At 37.4% G+C, this 24,841-nt stretch overlaps 1 protein-coding gene across 2 annotated transcripts; it reads left to right on the top strand.

The window, feature by feature from the left end:
• The first annotated feature begins 4,346 nt into the window (after nt 1-4,346).
• On the top strand, nt 4,347-24,543 carry slc7a2 (solute carrier family 7 member 2). 2 transcript variants are annotated; one of them, XM_052089193.1, is made up of 12 exons: nt 4,347-4,569; nt 6,000-6,387; nt 6,533-6,688; nt 6,900-7,065; nt 7,175-7,311; nt 7,890-8,112; nt 11,353-11,489; nt 16,909-17,011; nt 17,323-17,522; nt 17,663-17,829; nt 19,686-19,794; nt 22,790-24,543. In XM_052089193.1, exons 2-12 carry the CDS (start codon nt 6,018-6,020, stop codon nt 22,942-22,944), a joined length of 1,923 nt encoding a protein of 640 aa, XP_051945153.1. In that variant the 5' UTR covers nt 4,347-4,569; nt 6,000-6,017; the 3' UTR covers nt 22,945-24,543. The 2 variants fall into 2 exon arrangements, with proteins under 2 accessions (XP_051945153.1, XP_051945152.1); XM_052089192.1 differs by lacking the exon at nt 11,353-11,489 and adding an exon at nt 9,998-10,137.
• Nucleotides 24,544-24,841: the final 298 nt, after the last annotated feature.

The following is a 24,841-nucleotide window of genomic DNA, read 5'->3' as shown; positions in this document are numbered from 1 at the left end:
CACTGTGGGTGTCGAGGATGAGGACTTGGAATCTCCTCCCACAGTGGATGCCACCAAGCCTTCCACGGATCCTCCCTCAAAGCTTGCTACAGTCAACAAGCCAGCGCCCACGCCTGCCATGGTCAACGAGCCAGAGCCAGTGCCAGTAGCCCGACTGTCCCAGAGCCAGTACCTATAGCTCCGACTGTCCCAGAGCCAGTACCTATAGCTCCGACTGTCCCAGAGCCAGTGCCTGTATCCCCGACGGTCCCAGAGCCAGTGCCTGTAGACCTGACTGTCCCAGAACCAGTGTCTGTAGCCCTGACCATCCCAGAACCAGTGCCTGTAGCCCCGACCATCCCAGAGCTTACATTCACAGAGCTCATTGATCTTGATTCCATTCCCACCCAGTGTACTCCTCCTCCGCTGGCTCTGTCCAACATCATGGACACCCTGGTTCCATCCAGTACCCTTGTCCTACCTCCTCTGCTGTCTCCTCTCAGGACACTTCCTCCTGTTCACCGGCTCGACCTTTGCCCCCTGCGAAACCATGGTCAAGGGGAACCTCAAACCCTCCTACTCCGCCTAGACACTGCAAGCCTGGGAATCCGCCTTGGCCTCCCTCTCCCTGTTACCCAACGTTACAGTATGTTTCTGTGTTTTCAAGGATCTTTTTATTATCATGTGCTCTCATTCCTTGAATTGGACTGGTCATTTTAAACACTGTAATTTTTGGTCATGTATTTCAGGTCATTTAACAGTTAATTCAACTCTAAGGACTGTGTCTAAGGACACTGTGCACCATTAAAACAAAAGCAAGCACAAAGTGATGTTCTTTTCTTATATGTTATTTGATTTTCAGATAAAGAGGGAGAGAGGGCAGTTCATATTTGTAATAATTGCATGCATTTTGGAACAAGGGCTATTTCACTATTTGGACTATCTGAATAAAGCAAGAAATAGGAAATGTTTTAGATAATTGGTATAGGTTTTATGAAATGTGAAGGGGGAGGTGGAGGGATGTTGGAAGAGTTGTCACTGGTCTGAGGGAAGCAGCTGCTTATATATCCTTGGGATAATGGAAGATCACTAATAATTGACTTTGACATTTCCTGGTGACATCTCTGGTAAGTGGTGTGAGGCGTCCACATGGCAAACTGTTTACGGTGCTGTATTGTGGTGTCAATCTGTTGACAGTGAAACCAATATTTTCACATTTAGATTAATTAAGTAAGGCCATGTGTGGGACATTGGCACTCAAATCTAGTAAATCATATTGGAGAGGCAGAGGGGAATTTGGCCTGAAATGAAAGCTTAGGCATAAAAACTAAAAAATAAGCAGTTCACTGGGTTTCTTCCTACTTCTCAAAAGGTTCTGTACTTCTTTGGTCTGCCTGCTGTGTAGGACTGCATTAGCAGATGTACATAGCTGCTGTTTGGACTTAATGCCAAAAGAAAGGCCTCTCTGGGTTTCAGAGCAACAGTGAGAGTTGTTTGCCAATTTATTCAAACTGCCCACTGAGTAGGTTTTTTTTTATAAATCAATTATAAAGGCTGTTATGGAGAATTGAACCTACAATTGACATAATTATATCAGAATGTATCTATTCTGTTCACAAATATCACATGAAGTCATTTTTAGTAAGACTACTCGAAGTTGTATCTGGCATTTAATCTAATTTCTTTTGATTCATGCCAGATCTGTCTTTACCTGATGAATGTGCCAGCACTGGCAAATCCAATGGACAGCATTTTTAGAATTTCTGCTCAGCTGTTTCCCTGGATAGAGTATGAATGTTTGCAGTGATGCCTGTTACTTACCCATCCATTAAGGGTGGCATTTGCTTTCACTGTGGTGTTCAGATAAATAAATGGCACAGAATGGACAAAGGCTTTGAATTGATGACAAACTGAAAGAGAAGAACTTCACAGCCAGACACGTGATTGAGAAATGCTATTGCAGAAAGACTCATAGTCCCACAGTTTGCTCGCAATTCTGTTACCACATAATTTCCCCTTCTATAAGTTATATAATTTGGAACTTTCTACACCATGGCAAGTGAAAAGGCAAGTTTTCTAAAGTTACAAATACATAATTTAATTCCAAATATTGTTGTGTTGACTGCATTTGTCAAACTCATCCAGCAACCCTGTTCAGACACGTGAACACATAGACATCAAAGGGGGCTTGAGCACCTGCCCTTTTTCTTCCTTGAGAGAAAGTGTCCTTTTTCTGGGGTACTTTTATTTATTATTTTATTTTTTTTAATAAATGAATATATATTTATTGAATAAAAAATCTAAATATCAGATGAGACTTTGTCAAGTTCCGATGCCTCCCTCTCTCTCTCTCCCTTTCTCTCTCTCCGCGCAGCAGTGCAGCACACAGCAGACACACAGACAGGCAGGCAGCAGCCCCTCCCAGCTCCTATCCAAGATGTTTTTTTCTTGGCTTGTGTGGAGGTGAGTGGTGATGAAAAAAAGACTAAGCTACCAGTGCCTCAACTTTACAGCTAATTAGCCAAAAGGCAAATATAGTTAACTTTTGTCTTGCTAACATGCATGACTCATGAGCTACTAGCTAATGTAATATGTTAGCTAAACTTTAGCTATGGCAATATCATGGCCATACAGCTAATGTACTGTACTCAATTGAGACACTACAGGTGAATACAGTAAAATTTGGGTCTAATAACGTCATCACAATCACCACATTGATATGCATATTAGCCGTTAACTAATTAAAATGCACTAATTTGCATACATTTGTCAAGGCACTGCAGGTGAATAGGATAAACAAAATAACTAAAGCATATCACCACAGAACATCCCCAGTTAAATGACTTACATCAAGAGTCTTTTCCCCTGAAATGTTATGATTAAATATGCAGCTTAGCTTGTTTTGGTTCATTTAGAATAAATCTACAGATGCAAACAGATGGAGGGTAGTAGGCTTAAAACAAACACCATCTAAATGTGTATTTTGGAAGTTTTGTATGTTTATCACAGACATGCCTGAATGCAGTTTCAAAAAGCTTAAAATGAACCTAAAATAACTATAACAGTTTTAACAAAATGTATAAAATGTAAAAAAAAAAATAAAAAAAAATACATAAAAACTGTTAGAATTGGTAACATGGTTATTCGGTAGAAGCCAGCTAGTTTTGGTGCAAATTTGGTTTGTAGTTATTGATAAACTAATATTTCCCATAAATATTTGCTTAAACATTTTTTCTTATTGGGTAACAGGGTTAGGGATGTGAACAGACATTTTGGGGGGCAGGGGCTCAAGTGGAAAAAAGGGCTCTTCTCATAATTATTTATTTAAAAAATATATTTTTAAACAAAACTTAAAATATATTAACACAACTCTGACTTCCTTACCAATTTAGTTGAATTCCCTCACACTCATGCAATTGTTTCATACTCAACAGATTTCTACAAAAGAATCAGTTCACACAGAGACCATGGTCTTCTTTAGTTTTCACTTGGTTTACCACAAGTGCAGGCAACAGCAAAGGAATCTATGCCAAAATGTGCATGTTTTCTATGCTACTAGATTCAAGTTTATATTTAGACAAAATGACTGCACCAAGGAGAGGGTAGTAGTCAATTTTGAGATTTTGGTCTATTTTGCTTCCATGTCTTCTTTTACTCTAATGGAAAGAAAACTAAATGATAAAATTGACAGAAACTTAAACAGCTCATATATATAGCTTGACCTCCTAAGGATGACAGTCAACGTTTTACAAAGGTTTAGCACAGCCTTTTACTGACCACTTGTTGAATTTTTTTAGACTATACCATTTACAAAGGTGATCATCTTACCATTAAAATTGTCCTAACATGTAACTCACTTCACTTCGATTTGTGATATCAGCACGTTTTGGAGAGGCCTGTTGACCCAGTATACCTGAGCTCATGGGCTTATATATTTAAGGGAAACTATCATCCATTAAAGCACTTTACGTTTGATAATTCTCGCAGGCTTTATTTGTCCAATCAGCGTCAATGCTTTTAGCGACTCTTCCACATTGCACTGGGCAAACAGATCTCAATGTTTGTTAATGTCAGTTGCTGAACCATTTATCCATGGTCAGTTTGTGCACTGGCAGCAGGGACTTTCTCAGACATGTGAGAATTTGCAGGCATATCAACACCAAAATGAATAATCTGCCTATTGAACATAAACACAAATTTCTTCCTGAGCCCTGGTGACCTGGTCAAATAGTGTTTTTGGGGCATTGCCTTCTTGAGTCTGAAAAGTGTAACCTCCCCCTTGCCCCTCCTCTTTGGGGGCAGTGGCCTCACCAGTCCTCTGGAGGGCAGGACAAGTTAAGACAGTGTAAATAAAGGAGTAAAAGTAGTACAGTTGGGGACTGCATATATTTGAGCTAAAGGGAAGGAAGGGGGAAATTTGAGACTTGGGAAGGACTGACTCGACTAGGAGCTCTGTGAGCTTTTTAAAGAAATCAGAGGAGATCCCTGAGAGTTGTGTGTGTTGGGGGCGTGTTTGTGGGAAAGCTGCAAGTTCTTAAAGGTATTTCTTCCCCAAAGGTGACTCATCTACAGCTCCAGACTCATCAGGTGGTAAGTTTTTAAGTCTTTTTTTTTTTAAATGCACAAGTTTTAGATTATTTTTTAGATGAAACTGTGAATAATTAATGTTTCAAGAACGTATTTAAATTAAATTGTGATGATGATATTAGATTAATGGGAAATACTGCAGATAAAAGTTGATTTATGACCATTCGATTGGCAAAGTCCGTACCAGCAACTGTTACTGTAAATCTAATGATAGCCAGCACTTTATTCCTTACACATTACAGCATGAATTAACTGGGGTTAATTCGTGTTAAATATGCTGTGCTGTAACTGCAGCTTTTGAGTTGCTTGTCAAGTTGTGCTTCATAAAGAGAGAAAAGCCCTTGGGCATGCAGCTCGCAGGTACGATACAGCCTCATGCATGTGAATCTTCTCAGCTTGTGACTCGTTAACATCTTCCTGTCATTTTATGGAGACAACTTCTGTACTTTGTAGTACTGCCACTGAATGAGCATGCAAATTGGCTCACGACCAAAAACAACATGTTTATGGCTGTAAGGTGAGATATGAGTCAGAGACAAATCTATTTTTTTATTAGTTTGTACATTGCCATTTTTTTTATTTAAAGTAATACAAAACACTTTAAAGTAACCCATAGTATAAATGTTAGAATGCTCTTCTAAACATGTAAACCATTGTCGTTAGTGAAAAAGTTTTTTAATAGATCAAGAGTATTTCTGACCAATAAACAACGTGTAAAATTTAGGTAAAATCACTTTATCTCTTTATTATGCAATGTCACCCAAGGCTTTCTGCATTATTCTTTGTTATGCAATGCTTAAACCTGCTTAAACTGCAGACATTTGCAAGTGAGAACAAAGGCCGGGGGTGTTTTTGAATAGTATGTTCTCTTTCATGCCCAAGTTCCACTTTATTCCCGATACAACTGATCTTGCAGTACATTTTGCATTTATTGTGCTTTGTGCATAAGCAAAAAACAAAACAAACTGTGAGTCTGTGAGTGTGTTTTCTGAATGATTATGAGGATTTGTATGAGGGTTAATCAAATCATCTACACAAAAGTTCTAAAGGCAGCAAGTTTGAGTTGTCATATAGTGTGAATAGAGGCAAAGTAGGACACTTTTTAATAATTTGTCATTGGCTTTATTTTTAAAATATGATCCAAATACATAAATGTCATGTCAATTCAAGTGAAATGTATTTGTATAGCGCTTTTCACAACAGGCGTATGTGAGTGTACAAAAATATCCTTGTACAATTAAGGATGAAATGAATACAGATTTTTAGTTATAGAAGCAAAATACTCATAATGATTAAGCAAGCGTGAGGCTTGCATTTTACCTGTATTTAACCAAAGTTCACTTGGTGTGTACTCAACTCTAGAAAACAAATAAACCGAAAATGTGTACTTGATTTAATATCTGAAAAATACAATAAATAAGTTCTCTGGACAGTTTTTGCTCACAGGAAGAATGCTGAAACATTGCCTCGCTTTTGGCCGTTCCCTTGTGAGGAGGAAGAATGTGGACCAGGACTGTCTTGAGGAGTCCAAGTTGTGCCGTTGCCTCTCCACTGTTGATCTCATTGCCCTCGGGGTGGGAAGTACACTGGGGGCTGGTGTCTATGTGCTCGCTGGGGAGGTGGCCAAGGGAAATTCTGGCCCCAGCATTGTGGTGTCTTTTCTTATAGCTGCACTAGCATCTGTGATGGCTGGGCTTTGCTATGCCGAGTTTGGTGCACGGGTACCCAAGACAGGCTCGGCTTATTTGTACAGTTATGTGACAGTGGGTGAGCTCTGGGCATTCATTACTGGATGGAACCTCATTCTGTCATATGTAATAGGTAAACATGAATTATTAATAGGCTATTATTGCAATCAATCAGCGTTAATACATTTTTCCACTGTGGACATAATATACAGTACGTACGAATATGAATCATAAAAAAATATATTTTTTCAACACAAACTGATATTTTATTGGAACAGGGACCTCTAGTGTGGCACGGGCCTGGAGTGGGACATTTGATGAGCTCATAGGGGGCCACATTGAGAAGTTCTGCAAAATGTACTTCAAAATGAGCTTGCCTGGCCTAGCAGAGTACCCTGATTTCTTTGCAGTTTGCCTCATCTTACTTCTGTCAGGTAAACAAAAAAAATCCCTGTTAAAATTCTGTTGTTCAATTAATAATGCTGTTTTGCAAACCTTTGATATTTGTCTATAATTGAATAATTGAATCGTGTTAAGTAAACAAACTCCTGAAAGCATTTTGAAAATGTGTATATTAACTTAAATTGCCATAAATATTCCCTAAGTTCAATTACAATCTTTCTGTCATTGTCATTTATGTCACAGGTCTTCTGTCCTTCGGGGTGAAAGAGTCAGCGTGGGTCAACAAAATCTTCACAGCTGTAAACGTGCTGGTGCTTATGTTTGTTATTGTATCTGGTTTTGTCAAAGGAGACTCACTCAATTGGAATCTGTCAGAAGAATCTCTCATAAATGCCACAATTATCACAAGGTGAAGAATATGTGTTCTTTTTTACTTGGATCAAGAATGCCAGCTTGATGTATAAACTTTTAGTGATCATTACAATTTATTTGTAAAATATGAAAATGTCTCATTACAGGAACCTCTCACACACTGCTAATGTTACCAGTGATTATGGTGCAGGGGGCTTTTTGCCTTATGGCTTCAGCGGGACACTGGCTGGGGCAGCCACATGCTTTTATGCCTTTGTAGGATTTGACTGCATTGCAACAACAGGTACTCAGACACAGCTTTTCAAGCTATAGATAAACATACATTAACTCTTCAGTAATCACAGACCCACACAGAATATGTACATGGATTTCCACAGATTTAGGGGCTGTTTACACAGGATGCATTTTTTGTGTGTGTCCATATACACTCTTTTGGTATTGTTTTTCTAGTTCAATAAAAACTCAACTTTTAAAAGTGCATCTCAAGACACTTGCATTATGTTCCATTCATGGCAATGCATCTAGCTTTCTATTTCTTTTTTATTACGAGTTCTGTGTGAATGGCCCCTTAGAGTGACCATCATTTACAATGATCTATACATCTCCCACCCCTTGCATGTTTCTAATATCTCAACTAATTTGAGCTTTTATCAATCAAAAAGTGTACTACTCTCAAATACGTTTAAAACACAGTGTAAATAAGGGATTCTGCAGATTTCCCCCCAAAATTACAACAGAAAATGTGAAATAAGTTTGCATATTACAATTGAGCCTGCCTAATAAAAACCACTTGACTTGACTATTACCTCAGTTTACTATAACAGACATGAATACATTTCCATAATGTGGTATTGTGATCAGGCGAGGAGGTAAAGAACCCCCAGAGAGCCATTCCCATTGGTATAGTCGTCTCCCTGCTGGTCTGCTTCCTTGCCTACTTTGGAGTGTCTGCGGCCCTCACACTTATGATGCCTTATTACCTGTTGGATGAGAAGAGTCCTCTGCCTGTAGCCTTTGAATATGTGGGCTGGGGACCGGCGAAATATGTAGTGGCAGCAGGATCACTTTGTGCTTTATCAACCAGGTAAATGTACTTCTTTTCTTCTTCAAAGCTGTTTTGCAGGTCAAGGCTTCTTATAAGATTCAATATTGAGGCAGCATGTTGAGATCAATCATTGCAGATAGTAAAATAACATTATAGAATCAATCAGTCTTATTTGTGAATTGTCAATTTAGTTACAGGATTGTTTTTCAAAATGATCTCATCATTTACTCACCCTCATGCCATCCCTATATGTGCATGACTTTATTCTATAGAACACAAAATTAAGATTTTTAGAAGAACAGCACAGCACTGCAAGTCCCCACAATACAAGTGAATGGTGGCCAGAACTTTGAAGCTCTAAAAAGCAAATAAAGACAGCATAAAAGTAATCCATTCTACTCCAGTGGTTTAATCCATGTCTTCTGAAGTGATTTGATAGGCATGGGTAAGAAACAGATCATTATTTGTCATTTTTACTATAAATCTCCACCTTTGACCATCCCCGACCAGTTGGTGGTGATATGCATGAAGAATGTGAATCGCTAACAAAATAAATAAAATAAAATAATGTGGTAGTGAAAGTGAAAATGTAGATTTATAGTATAAAAGGACATAAATATTGATATGTTTCTCACCCACACCTATTGTATAGCTTCTGAAGATATGGATTTAACCACTGGAGTCATATGGATTACTTTTATGCTGCTTTTATATGCTTTTTGGAGCTTCAAAATCCTGGCCACCATTCACTTGCATTGTATTGACCTACAAAGCTGAGATATTATCCTAAAAACCTTTGTTTGTGTTCTGGAGAATAAAGAAAGTCACATACATCTGGAATAGTCTGAGAGTGAGTAAATGAAGGAGATGATTTTCATTAAACACAATTCCTTCCTAATCTTTGGATATTCTTTGTTAAAATTTAATGTTGGGTCTTTGTTGGATTGATTTCTATGCTTTGCATCTCTAATGACTTTATGATGGTGATTTGTTTGAAAGAGAGCCATTGAACATAGCATTTACTTGTGATCAGGTTTGTTCTTGCTCTCTTTCAGAACAAAATGTACTCGTGCCACATGTGTTTTTAATTTTTTCCTGGTGATCTAAATCAGTGAAATGAGAAGTATTGTTTGGCATTAGGCAACAGCCACTAAATCCACATGAATTACATTATCCACTCATCCCAACAGAATTTGTATTATCATGATTGTTGGATATGCTTTAATACCGTTCTGGAATACGTTCATTAAAGATTTTTGATTGGTGCCAATTTTATTTGAATACTTGCTGGATATTATAAATCCAAAGTACTGTAGCCTATAGGCCTTTTTCAAAGCTCCCAGGAAAAAAATAAGATGATTTAACTGTATGTCTGGTCCCATTTGCTTCATTTGCTAAGTATTGTACAATGCTCAGATTTGTTATTTCTTAAAGTCAACATGAAACTGTGTTTGCAACCCAACCCAATTTACTTCTGTAATGTGACATATTTATGAGTGAAACAAGATTTCCAACAAGACCAAATGTGGGATGGGATTTACAATTTTTAATAGGAAGTTGATTGAATTATAAAAAGTGGCCTCTTTATGACCGGCAGTTGGAAGAGGGTGTTTTGGAAATCTAGGGATTGGTGATGTCACACAAAAAAAGAAAAAGTTATTTTAAAGGTGGATCAAGTTGTTACATTTTGATAAAATATGTAACTTAAGGCAAACATTTGTTTTGACAAATGTCCACAGTAAGACCTTGAGTTTGAATTAAGATAGTATATAAGACAAATGTTTATTTCATGTTGATTTTAAAAAGAAAAAGAAGAAAAAAAAAAATTAACCCTCATAACAGCAGAAGAAGTCTTTGGGATCAGCTCTTCAGCACGCAATTAATTGACCTGTTGATTCTGCTGATGTCTTTGCCTCACATGCAGTCTGCTGGGCTCCATTTTCCCAATGCCTCGTGTAATCTATGCTATGGCACAGGATGGGGTGCTTTTCAAAGTGTTAGCCCAAATCAATCCTAAGACGAAGACCCCACTTATTGCCACAATGTCTTCTGGTGTAGTTGCAGGTGAGAATTGGAGGCACGATTGCTGTGCAAACTGCCGCTGCAACCTGGTCTCATAACGTTACTCTATATACAATTTTGCAAATTGACTTGTACATGCCGCTTTCTACTTTTTGCTGCAGTTTCCTGGTGAAATGAACACTAGATGTGCTACAACAATTATGTGGTTTAATCATTGTCACACAAATAACGAGTAAAAATAGTTGATTTTGATCTTATAAAAACGTATTTTTCACTTTATTACTCACCCCCTGCTATGTTATGAAAAATAAAACATTTGTACATTTGTACAAAGACAAACACTTGTATTCAAGACCCACGTACATATACACACTTATTCCTATGTCGTTAGCTTGCTTGGTAGCTTCACCTTGGCCACGGTTCGAGTCCAGACGAAAACTCATGATAGTCAAAGTGGCATAGAAGTGACAAAAAATTACGCGGTTGCTTCAGTTAATGTGTGTTTTTCTTTTCTTTTTAAATTTTTTATTAAAATGTTGGGTTAGGTGTTGGTGAAGGATGTCTGTTTTTGTTTAGGATAAAGTTTTAGGTTAGGGAGGCATGTTTTACTAATTAAAACCTCCATCTAAAATTCACCTTAAAAACCTCATCTGATTTCAACTTCATATGCTCGGTTTTGACATTTCACTTGAAAACGGCAGCCAAACATGTAATGAAGCACGTAATTTCAGTTTTGCAAAAATGATGCAATGCTCATGTAAATTTGATGAGACCAGGCTGGCCAATGTGTTCCACCAGGCAAATGTGAGAAAGAGTGCAAATTTAAAATCTTGAATCACAATATCTATGGGATCATACAATTTATGTATTCCTGTAACAGGATTCCCAAGGTCATGGAAAACCTAGAAATATTAGGAGATTTTAAAATTGTGATTTCCAGACCTGGAAAAGTCATTGCAATTTATAAAAAATTTAAAAGGCATGTAAAAGTCATGGAAATATCTATAGTGAATATACTTTACATATTTCAATTTTGCTCAATTCTAAAATGATTTTTATGCCACTGAAGTTCATTAGACGAAGAGTGTGGGATAGCTATTCAAAACTATTAATTAGCTATTCAAAAAGCACTAGTGAGTTAACAAAATTGGCTGAACTTGGCCAGTATTTGCTCCTTCACACTTGCCAGTGGTGGTTAATATGTTTTTTCCTTCCAGAGTTCCAGTTGTTTGAACCATGACCCTTTTTTATCTTTAGCCTGTTGGGTTCCTTGTTCCCTCTTCCACGCATACTATTTGCCATGGCACGAGATGGCATACTTTTCAGATTTCTTTCCAAAGTGAGTAAGCGTCAGTCACCAGTGGCTGCCACTATGGCAGCAGGCACTACTGCGGGTAAGCTAAGACCGAGATAGGCCTTGCATGGCCTGCTGTCCCGTTTGTGTCAGTCTGGTGGGTGTGCAGTGTGTCTACTTAATTACTGGGTGCATGCTTTCAGTGTGATGGTGTTACTGGTGGTGGTATAGATAACATGAATAATTAAATACATCATGAAATGCTGCAATAATTAAAACTGTATATATTTATTTCACAATATATTTATTTTTGTTCGTTATATTACATTTCAAGCCGCATTTCATGGCATATTTTGTGACTTGGCATATTTCATGGAATTTTTTATTATTTATTATTATTATATTCTGCGATGGACTAGCGACCTGTCCAGGGTGTCCCCTGCCTTTCGCCCAATGTTAGCTGGGATAGGATCCAGCCCCCCGCGACCCTGTACACAGGATAAGCAGTTGACGATGGATGGATGGATTATTATTATATTATATTTGGGGGCATTTCTCAAATAAATGTATGTACATATTAAATTGTGATATTCCAAATAAAGGACTTCACTATGCTATCAAATAGCTTAAAATAAGAGAGGGGGACATCTACAGGGAGAGATTCTTGCATGTAGTTGTATTTTGGAATACAATTCATTTTATCCTCATTATTTATCCATCATTATTATCATCCTCCTTTCTTATTGTGGCTGCTAATGGTTCCTGGGCAAGACAGAACAATAATGGGGAAAGAGGGCAACCCTGCCGGATGCCCCTATCCAGAGTAAACATTTTTGAAATTAATCCATTTGTTTGTACTGCCACTACCGGGTGTCTATAAAGTAACTTAATCCATTCAATAAAAGTATTCCCGAACCCCTACATTTCCAAAATTTTAAAAAGATCATCCCATTCTACCATATCAAACGCCATTTCAGTGTCAAGTGAGATGGTAGAGACTGGAGTCTGATCAATCGCCACTGACCACATGATATTGATGAAAAGACTAATGTTATCAGAAGAGCTGTGGACCAGAATAAAGTTCACCTGATCTATATGTATAAGATATGTCATAACTTTACTTAATTGGTTAACCAACATATTTGAAAAAAAAAAAGAATGTCTAGCTGGATCAGGGAAATTGGGCGGTAACTCTTACACTCGCTTGGATCTGTGTCCTTTTTAAGAATCAGACTGATCCGGGCTTGTGTCATGGTTGGCAGAAGCTTTACATTCTTTTATGATTCCGTATAAATTTCTAACAAAAGTGGAGCCAGTTCTGTAGCATTAGATCTAAAAAAATTCAGCGGCAAAGCCATCTGGCCTCGGAAACTTGCCTGTAGGCAGGGCCTTAATTACCTCATCAAGCTCATCCAAGGTTATCTCAGAATAAATTTGTCTCAGTCATTAATTTAGGGAGATCATATGGTTCCACAAACTTTCTAATAACTTCATCAGTAGACAAAGACGTGGAACTATAAAGCTCAAGATAGAATTATTTAAAAGCTTTATTAATATCAATGGCTGAGGTAAAAATGTCACCACCAGCAGATTTCACTAAGGGAATGGTTGAAAAACATGCATTCTCTGCATTCTATATCTAGCTAAATGCTTCCCTGCTTTGTCCCATGACTCAAAGTATGACTGTCTTGCCCTAAATAACCAAAACACCACCTTCCGCAACAAAATAGTATTATATCTGTATTTCAATCGGGTTAATTCTCGGAGGCCATCAGACGACATTCAATGCTTCAGTCTTGGTACTTTGAATATTCTCTTCCAACTTCACAAGTTTTCGTGCTTTGGATTTTTTTGACGAAATAGGCATACTGTATGATCCGACCCCTTAAGTGCCTCCCAAGCCACAACCACAGAGGATACTGAGGACCAGTTGGTCTCCAAACACTGATTTTAGCCTTTAACATTTGTTGGAAATCAGGATTTTGCAAAAGGGATACATTAAAATGCTAACTATATGATTTATTTTTCTCCATATTTGGCAACATCTCTAAACTCACCAGGGTGATCTGAGACTAAGATGTTTCCAATTGAGCAATAAATGACAGAAGAATTGAGGGACTTACATATTAAAAAAAAAATCTATTCTAGAATAAATCTTATGGACTGATGGAAAAAAATTATTGTCACTAGCAGATGGGTTCAAATGTCTCCAAATACCTGTAAGACCAAGATTTTTACACATCCTGTGAAGTGTCAATTTTACTTACTATCCTTCCAATGTCCTGCAAAAAAATACTCATCGAATCGAACTCCATCCAATAGGAGGCATAAGCACAGAGAATGAGTAGATTCATCCACAACTGTCCTGATGGAGTGTTATTACACAAAACAAACTCCAGCCGCTATGCAGAACAAGCACACAAAGAAACAAAAAACGTGCTCAGCTTCCTCTGACTGTCAAGTGTATGTTCAGTGAGACAAGCTCACTTGGAGGCACGGGAGAAACACACCATGACATCCTCAGTCCACTGATTTTATGAAACACCATTGTTGTGGGCATGTAAATATTTTGCAGCCATCCTTAGTATCTATTCTCAATTTGTCCGGGAACTTCAGTGTAAAAGCGACCCTTCGTAGATGCAAAATTTTCTTGGAGTGTTATTCCAGTAAACATACTTCAGTCGCTAGGCGGAACCAATACAAAAAGAAACAAAAAAGGCCTCCAGCTTCCCTAGACAGTCAAGTGTATGCTCAGCAAGTCAACTTCACTTGGGGGCCACATGAGAAACACCAAATGGTTTACTCACCCCATTGTCTCTATGAAAGACAATGCTTGCTGTGGGCATTTAAATATTTTGTGGCCATCCTTAGTATCTATTCTCAATTTGTCCGGGAACATCAGTGCAAAAGGGACCTTCTGTTGATGTAAGAGTTTCTTGCATTCCTTGAATCGATCACATTTCTCTGTTGTCAAATTCTCAATGTCTGGGAACAAGAAGATGTTGTGATTCTTCCAAGAAAGCTTTCCTTTGTTCCTCACCTTGTACAACATGAGATCTTTATCGGATGATCTCAGAAATTTGTCCAGAATTGATCGGGCCTGTCTCCCTCCGTGGATCACTGAGCCGGAACCCCGTTAGCTTGTTCGATTTCCAGCTTATGACCTGTTATGTTGAGCTGACTCGGGAAGAGCTCGTCTAGGAATTTCACCATATCTCGACCATCTTCATGTTCAGGAATTCCAACAATTCGGATGTTGTTTTGCTGGGTTTGATTGTCCAAATCCTCAATTTTTTCCCAAACGCATTCCAAGTCTATCTTGGTCACTAGCGGGTTAGCAGCTAACTCCCTCTCCGATGACTCCAGATAATCGATCTGTCTCTTGACGTCCCCAATTCTTGTTACCAATTCAGAGAATTTGGTTCCCATCACAGTAATCGTTTGACGTAATAAAGCAAGATCTTCTAAGTCAGCAACAACTTTCGTCAGCATCACAGACATGCTCGCCAGTTGCTGTTTAATTTCTCCCGCCGCACCATCCAAACCGAGTCCCTGGTCTGCGGGCCTGTCTGAGGTATCAGCTTGAGCACCTAAGGGTGTTTTGATATCTCCAGAGCCCGATAATTTTGAATTTTTTGACATGTTGACTTCATAGAACAGTTATGTAGCAGGGTGAATCGAATCTCACTGAGCAAATAAAACTAGCAAATAAAAAGTGCTCAGAGCTCACCATTTACACTCTTTGCATGGCGTCACGTGACTCCAGAATTTATTATATATTTAATCTTTTCTTTATATTTTAATACCCCCCCCCCGCGCGCGAAAATAATGGTAAAGCTTCACAATAAGGCTCCATTTGTTAGCATTAGTTAACAACATTATTTAACATGAACTAACAATGAAAAATACTTTTACAACATTTATTAGTCTTAGTTAATGTTCATTAAAACATAGACTTTTTTTTTTTTGAGCTTTGCAGAGTTGGCTGGAAAAATGAAAGGATATCACTCTTGTGTTGCTACCATCCTGAAAAAGCCCAGTCTATTTGTTATATATATTTGAAGTCACGTGTCAGGTGCAGATGTGTAATGTACTGCTGACAGCTGCAGGAAGAGATTCTTAGTATTTCCCCTATAGTGGATGCTGTGGAAATAGAGCACTTTGATGCTAGCAGGGGTCAACTCAGTGGATGCTTATGGATTCTAAAGACTTCTAAGGAATGAGTGAGCAGAGGGGAAGCATAGCCAACGGGCGAGGGCGCAGGACAGTTTTTGGTTTTGGAAGCCCCTGCATATTACACATGTTTCGCCTAAACTGTAGCATTTTTGTTTGTTATTGTACAGTGCCTCCTTGTTGTGAGGGATGATTGAGCACCTGTATTAGGAGTTATAGGGCACACCTGGAGCTGCTTTCATCAGAACATACAAAAGCTATTCAGTTACACCCTGAGATTGAAATTTTCCATTAATTAGAATCGAGAGGCCTATTGATTATTGATAATGTGTGTGAATTATTTACAAAGTTCCACAGCATATCAGTATCCCATGTAAAGTAAAAGGCACTTTTATGTAGCTTTTATTTACACTTGGGTTATTAAGGAAATATTAGTGCAGTCAAATCAAGCTCTTCAAAATAAGTAGATTTACCTTGTAAAATTGATATAAATGAAATATGCTGTGCATGCTCTTGTGCTGTTGCCCCCAAAAGTGTTTGGACACTTAAGCCCAACTTAAAAATGTCTGAATGTTGTCATTGCATTAGATAACAAAATATCAAAAGCGACATTGCTTTCAATAGTACAGGAACAGTTTTCAAGCAAAACATTTCACAAAAAGAAGTGTATTTTCAACATTTGTACAATGCAAGACAACAATTAGCAAACAATTTGGCAAGTGAAATGGCTAAGAAAAGTTAGGGCTGATAAAAGGTCAAGCATTTGTTGTTACAGTATCTATTACATCTAAATGCAATTCAATCTTTGCAATTCAATTCATACATTTTAAGAGTCCAAATATGTTTGTGGCCACTGAATGTAAAATATTTTTTTATACAGGTTCCTAAAGTTTATTCCACATAGTGCATACTGATTTTTATTAAGTTATATTTTAAGCAAACACTTGAGGGGCTCTTTAAGAGGACTGTACAATATGTATATTTCAAAGTGCATTCTTTGCATTGAAAGTTAGTGACACATAATAACCCATGCAATCTTTAACAGAATTAAAATGCAGATGAGCTATTCAAATTGTGAGGGTCATCAGGGTCATATCCTTAACACAAATCCTTATCCTTAAAACCAACAATTTTTCCCTTTCAAGTTCAAACCAAACCCTATAACTTAGTATTAATAAATGCATAGACTTGATCTTTAAAAGCTGTAAACATGACAGTAGTATTATTAAGCCCTTTTCAAGTGCCCTTCAAATGTCTCCTTTTTGGCTTTCATTTATCTTATGTATGAGTTGTAATGTCTGAAATAAGTTTCCTCCACCTGATCAGCTTTTATTTCACACCAACAGCTATTATGGCTTTTCTGTTTGACTTGAAAGCGTTGGTGGATATGATGTCCATTGGAACCTTGCTGGCATACTCCTTAGTAGCTGCATGTGTTCTTATCCTCAGGTTAGTAAACATGGTTATTGTATCTGAAATACAATGCTCAAGTGTGTTTTATAGAATCTACTGCAAGCAGGATGTTTTTATCTGCCCTCTTGTACTCTAGTGCAACTGTAAAACTTACAAATATTTTTGGTGACCCTAGTGGCAGAGAAATTAAACACTTCATTATACATTTCTTGAGATATTCTCTAGAGAGTGTATACTGTAAGCTGTCTTATTTGATTATTATATTTACCATGTTCCCTTATTCTAATGGTATGAAACAGAAATTCTAATACAAGTAAAATGTAATTGCAACAACACTTTCATGTCAGATACCAGCCGGATGCTGTATTTGAGAAGTCTAGGATCAGTGAAGGGAAGGAACAGGTTGGTGAATCTGAACTGACAGAGTCTGAGTCTCATCTCAACATGCTGAAAGATGGTGGTGTAACCCTACACTCTCTGCTGAACCCTCCGTTGCTGCCCACTGAACGGACCTCCACAGCCGTCAATGTGTCTGTTATTATTATTGGTTAGTACTGTAGTGTTTAAAGATTAGTTTGACAGATCTTTGGCCTTTAACTTCCAAATGAAATACCAAACAATCTGGACTCTGCTCTGAAAGTTTACATATGTAGTTACATTGATCGGTGTCTGTTTTCTTTCCTGCAGCGCTTATTGTGTGTGTTGTAAGTACACTCAACACATACTATGGACAGGCCATTGTTGCCATGGAGCCTTGGGCCCTGGGGGTGTTAGCAGCATCCTTGATCATCTTTATTATGTGCATCTTTTTGGTTTGCAGACAACCTCAGACAAGGAAGAAAGTTTCATTCATGGTATGTATTTTTTGATCAATCAAAAGTTACAATTGCCATACACTGGTGGCCAAAAGTTTGGAATAATGTACAGATTTTGCTCTTATGGAAAGAAATTGGTACTTTTATTCAGCAAAGTGGCATTCAACTGATCACAGTGTATAGTCAGGACATTAATAACATGAAAAATTACTATTACAATTTGAAATAAAAAAACAAAAATATTAAACTACTTCAAAGAGTTCACATAAAAAAATCCTCCACGTGCAGCAATGACAGCTTTGCATATTCTTGGCATTCTAGCTGTCAGTTTCTCTAGATACTCAGTTGACATTTCACTCCAAACTTCCTGTAGCACTTGCCATAGATGTGGCTGTCTTGTCGGGCACTTCTCACGCACCTTACAGTCTACCTGATCCCACAAAAGCTCAATGGGGATAAGATCCATAACACTCTTTTCCAGTTATATGTTGTCCAATGTCTGTGTTTCTTTGCCCACTCTAAACATTTATTTTTGTTTTTCTGTTTCAAAAGTGTCTTTTTCTGTGCAATTCTTCCCATAAGGCCCGCACCCCTGAGTCTTCTCTTTACAGTTGCACATGAAACTGGTGTTGATCGTGTAGAATTCAATAAGGCTGTCAGCTGAGGACATGTGAGGCATCTTCTCAAACTAGAGACTCTGATGTACTTATGCTCTTGTTGCACATCTGGCCTTCCACATCTCTTTCTGTCATTGTTAGAGCCAGTTGTCCTTTGTCTTTGAAGATTTTGTGTACACCTTTGTATCAAATCTTCAGTTTTTTTTGGCAATTTCAAGCATAGCCTTCATTCCTCAAAAGAATGATTGACTGACGAGTTTCTAGAGAAAGCTGTTTACTTTTTTGCCATTTTTGACCTAATATTGACCTTAAAACATGCCAGTCTATTGCATACTGTGGCAATTCAAAAACAAACACAAAGACAATGTTAAGTTTAATTTAACAAACCAAATAGCTTTCAGCTGTGTTTGATATAATGGCAAGTGATTTTCTAGTACCAAATTAGCAATTTAGCATGATTACTCAAGGATAAAGTGTTGGAGTGATGACTGCTGGAAATGGGGCCTGTCTAGATTTGATCAAAAATTACTTTTTTTCAAATAGTGATGGTGCTGTTTTTTACCTCAGTAATGTCCTGACTATACTTTTTGATCAGTTAAATGCCACTTTGGTGAATTGAAGTACCAAGTTCCTTCTGAAACACAAAATCTTTTGGCCATCAGTGTATGTCATTACAATGCATAGACCACAAAGTTTGGACAGAAAATTAATACAGTATATAAAAAGCTCATTGTTTTTAAAAAAAAAATAATAATAATAATAATTAACTATGCAACCTAATGGGTATTTTAGTTATGTCACAGCCCTGAACCATGATTCGTTGGTTTCAGGTGCAAATAGGGGGAGGGACATTCCCAAACTTCTAGACAGCATTTGATTGGACAAACATCTGTGTGGTGCACAATGAGTCAACACTATTTTTGTTTGTTTTTCCAGAAAAGATTAAATGTGTACATCTGCTAAAAGGTTAATTTGGTCAACATTTGTATTTATTTTTCTATTTCATAGGGTCTAAATTAACAAGCTGTTGCTTTTGTGGTTTGCTGTGTATTCTGGCCAATAGGGCACTGGGTTTCAGTCTAATAGCCTGTATATAACAACTGTTTGCAAAGCCCTCTGCAGGGTCACATTGTGCGTTATCCTTATCTGACATGAAAAACAAAGTTATTGGACCTGAAAAAGCCTCCATTCACAGTGTTTTTGACTCATTTCATTAGTGATTGCTGAGCAGAGTGCAGTCAAGCAGATGTTTGAAGCAGTGTGAATTTTTTGTTTCAGGTTCCTCTGTTACCCTTTCTACCCATTTTGAGTATATTTGTCAACGTGTATCTCATGGTTCAGCTCAGCGGAGACACATGGATCCGTTTCTCCATCTGGATGGCAATAGGTAAGTGCTAACTGTGCTGTTTACTTTGCTATCTAAATGAGAACATAACATAGACTTCTATTTTTTACATATAAATAAACTTAATTGTAATTACTATATACTAACCCAAATCAGACCCTAACTCTAACCCTTAAGGAAGGCGGTTTCTCAATGTGCGTACTTTTTTGTTCTTACGTTCTCGGACTCGTTCTACATCATCATTCACTGCCGAAGTTCGAATCCAATCATCAAGAACGCAAGTACCGAGATTCGAAGAATGCTGGAAATTACCCGGATGTGTCCTTGAAATGGAGGATGCATCAGATGATGTGTCTCATTTGTAAGACTGCATCCTTCAGAGGTTGCATTTGTCAGCCGCATACGCCATTGAGGATGTCTTGTTTCAGAAAACCGAGTAGGACACTTCAAATGCAGCCTTTGAATGCGACCTTCTTTCACAGGAATTCAGAGAATGCATGAGGTGTGTCCTTCATGGTGACTCACAACCCACAATTCTTTGCTTCAATAGGATTGCCCGTAAATACGATGTTCAATACGATTTGCCCGTAAATACGATGTTCAAACGCAAGGAATGTTCATTCCCAAGTTGAAATACCTCAGTTGATGGATGCCGAGTACATAATATGTATAATTATATTAATATATAATTAAAATAAATTATTGAACTAAAACTAATTACACTCAAAGTGCTGGTGCTTGTTAAAAGAGTGGTGTGCTGTCATAGCAACCATGTTACATTATGTTTTCGTTTGTCCTACGAAGGCCATCTCGTTTAAACGAGGCTTGTTTAAAGGAGGACACTCTGTATACTGCAGCCTTCAAAGGACACATCCTACCTAGCATGCGGCCTTCCAAACTAGTCTCTAACATCAGATTACATTACACAATTTACATATCTAATATACACAGAATTACACAACACAATGTACAATAATAATATACATGAATGTACAGTATACAATACATGCAATATAGAATACACAGCATACAATAAAAATAGTATAAATAATATACAGTATGTTGTATTGTGCTGTATTGGGATTCAGGCTGTCGGTTGAAAGTCAGTTGCCAGTATTGTTATAGAATATAATTTATGACAGTCCAGTGTGAGATATAAGATTATAAGATTAATAAAGTGCAGTGATCGTGAGAGATCATGAGATCAGAAGTCTGATTGCTTGGCTGAAGAAGCTGTCATGGAGTCGGCTGGTGCGGGTCCTGATGCTGCGTTACTGCCTGCCTGATAGCAGTGAGAGCAGCACATGGCTCGGGTGGCTGGTGTCTCTGATGATCCTCTGAACTTTTTTCACCACGCCTGGTATATATGTCCTGGAGGGAGGAAAGCTCATCTCCGATGATGTGTCACAATTAATGATTAATTGGTTAATTGCACAACAGGAAGATCACAGCACATCTCAACAAGCTCACAATAGATGCGTTCAAAGCCCCCCTGTCCTTCTGAATTTGTTCTTCCAAGGTAGTTTGGCAAGACTGGTCTACACAGGAACACAAGTCCGTTCCCTGCATTCTTAGAATTGAGAAACACCCGAAAAGAATAATAAAATATTTTCAGAATTTAGAAAAAATAAACATTTTACAACAACAATCATAAAAAACAACAACAGCATGAATTTGCGTATGGACTGTTTTTCCAAATGAGGATATCCCACAATATCCTCAAAGGGAGGTTGTTCAATTGAGCTAACTTCTAAGGGACAAATTTGTTATCAAACTATAGCCAAGTATGTACGCACGCACACACACACACACACGTGCACGCATGCACAGACTTGTTTTTATATAATTGTGGGGACTCTCCATAGACTTCCACACATTTTATGGATTTTATACAGATCTAATGATAATTTCTATCCCCTAACCCTACCCGTAAATCTAACCTACACAGAAGCCTTTTTGCATTTTTACATAAAAAAAACAAAACAGTTTAATATTTTCAATTAGCCATTTCCCTTGTGGGGACCAGATTTTGCTATACTAGTGGGGACATTTGGTCCCCACAATGTAGTGTACACACACACACACACACACACACACACACACACACACACACACACACACACACACACACACACACACACACACACACACACACACACACACACACACACACACACACACGTTGTGTTTCCATGTTTTATGGGGACTTTCCATAGACATAATGGTTTTTATACTGTACAAACTTTATATTCTATCCCCTAAACCCCTAACCTAACCTCACAGAAAACTTTCTGCATTTTTACATTTTCAAAAACATAATTTAGTATGATTTATAAGCTGTTTTCCTCATGGGGACCGACAAAATGTCCCCACAAGGTCAAAAATTTCGGGTTTTACTATCCTTATGGGGACATTTGGTCCCCACAAAGTGATAAATACACGCTCACACACACACACACACTCACTCAAACCATGAACAATGCAACAACGAACTACGTAAGGTAAAAGAAAATAAGACTTATTACACTAAATACAGGCACTTGCAACAGGGATAAAAAGGTGTTTTGTGTGCTGAATTATTGGCTGCTGAGAGAATGACACCACTGAAATTCAAGAAACATTTACAGACCAAACACTCAAAATATATTCATCCTATGTCATGTTAATAATTGTACATATTATTGAGGAGTTTAATGTTGATATATTTTAATGTTAGATTGTATGCACATACTTTTGTACGATAAACAATCTCGGTACTGCGACACCACTTGATGTCCATATAATTTGGGTCCTGAAGCAAAACCAGTTTACACACACTGGTCTAACTGGTGGACCCACTTAGCCAAGGTATTCATACCAGTGGAAATGGGTGACCAAGGAAGTCTTTCTTGTTGTTAGGCTTATTATCCATCCTAATGGAACAGCAGCACATTGGCATCCACAACACAGAATATGCTATAACCAGCTGTACTGTTATTTTCAGCAAGAAACAGGCAAACACATTTCATATTAACTTAACTTTGATATAAATCCACAGGTTTCCTCATCTATTTTGGTTATGGGATGTGGCATAGTGCTGAACGCAAGAGGTATCTACAGAACTGTGGTGGTGTAACAGAGAAAAAGAAACTGACAGAAAATGAAGGCGCTGTGGAGTATTTGATTCACACAGAGAAGACTAGCCCATGTTAAAAAATGGCAGATATAGAGTCCCACAATAACTGGCTATTATCCACAGCATTCACCTAATGGCTTACAGACCTGAGCTCTGTGTGTACAGTTTTGCCTTACAGTCACTGCCATCATGAACAATGTTTTATCACTGTAGCTCCCAGTGCAGATGCTCTCACAAGTGCTGTGATCAGATCATGTAGTAAGACATCGGGGGTGTAAATGTATTGATGCCTACTGATCTGAAAATGATTATCGATCTGACAATGAAAATTCTGTGCATTATAAAATTGATTAACTGATTGACTCAATTAATTGATAATAATTATCATGTATTGTAATTTAATATGCAATAGTGCCCCCCCAATACAATTTGCAATACATTGCATCCTTTAATAAACAACCAGCAGCAAATTGAATTGTTGTCAGAACAAATATTTACACCCCATAAGTCACACGTATGTCTGTCTGTGAGTAATTTGCATTGAAATGTATTTGGAAGCTTAAAGGGAAAACATAATCACAAAAATACTTCATTTTACGAAGAGTAAAAAATAAGTAAGGTTTAATTCTAACATTAGTTTAAGTAATAATAACAAGAATAATTAAAAATATAGTTTAACGTAGCCTTTATACTTAGTTCTAAAAATGGGATAGTGGCATTTTTAACATAGGTAGAACATTGATTAGATATTGGAGAAAGTATGCAGTGCAGATGTAGGCAAATGCCCAGGATCACAAAATAGTTATTTAATGTCTTGATAATTCACTTCAAGTGTTCAATTCTCAGATATAGATAGAATCAATTCAATTGACCACATATTATTTTAAGTGCCAGATACATTAGGCTGCTCATTTACAGTAACACTACTTGTTTTCTTGTATTCTGATAACACTGCTTTTTGTTTTCATTCTGTAATGTTATATATTACACATGCTTCTTTATTTTGTTTGAAGTTTTGTCAGGAATATCTTGCTATGTTCAGTATTCATATGTCAACCTGTGTTTTAGCTACCAAAAGGTCTGATGATCTTGATAAGGAAGAAGTTATGTAATGAATGTTTGAAGTCAAGTTGTAAAATACCCATTGTTTTTTTTTTTACTTTCAAGACCCTTTTTCTACAATGAGTATTAGCTATGAATTTTGTATAAATTGTTTGATAAATAAACAATTTAAACCATCAACAAGTTTGCACACAAGGTTTTACATCTGCAAAAGTTAGAAACGGTTGACTTGCACTCCAGTATTGCTGTTATCACTGCAGTCGAAGTCAGTTTGATCCGCTTATGTAAGTGATACTTATAGTCCGCTGTGGTCCGTCTTGAACCTGAGCATCTGAAAGTGTTTCTTCAGTATACCAGTGCTAATGTGTTTGTTTGCTCGAATCATAGTTGTAGATTGCAGTGCAATTGAATCATTAAAGGCAGGAGTTTTGGTTTTCTGCACATTTACACAGTATTTGTATGTGTGTGTCATTAAAACAAATGTACATTCATTATTATGTTTCAGAGGCCTATGTATATTGCTAATGGAAGTAATGTAATGATTAAGCCTTTTATCATAACATTGCAAATTGGTTGCATACAAACCAATAAAATATTTCTCACCTCCTTTTTAATCAAGCATTCCTCATTTTTGTAAAGAATTAGATCTGGAGCTAGAATTGTACAGAACAAGTATATAGACTATATATTATGGATATAAATTGTTGCATAATGCAATTGGCAGAGCACACAATTAGATTTCAGCGTTACATTTCAATAATCAATCAAATTAGAAGCATCAAATTCTGCCCATTGTTCCAGTTTAAAGGGCTAGATAACTTTAAAATGACAATTCCAAATCTGTATGATGACTTTAGTGGAACACAAAATATGTAGGCAGAATGACTCTTAAAATAGCAATGATATAGTGTA

This window comes from Xyrauchen texanus, chromosome 23, assembly GCF_025860055.1.
Source record: "Xyrauchen texanus isolate HMW12.3.18 chromosome 23, RBS_HiC_50CHRs, whole genome shotgun sequence".
Lineage (NCBI taxonomy): Eukaryota > Metazoa > Chordata > Actinopteri > Cypriniformes > Catostomidae > Xyrauchen > Xyrauchen texanus.
The sequence above is the reverse complement of the archived record's forward strand: the minus strand, read 5'-3'. Positions and strand labels throughout refer to the sequence as shown.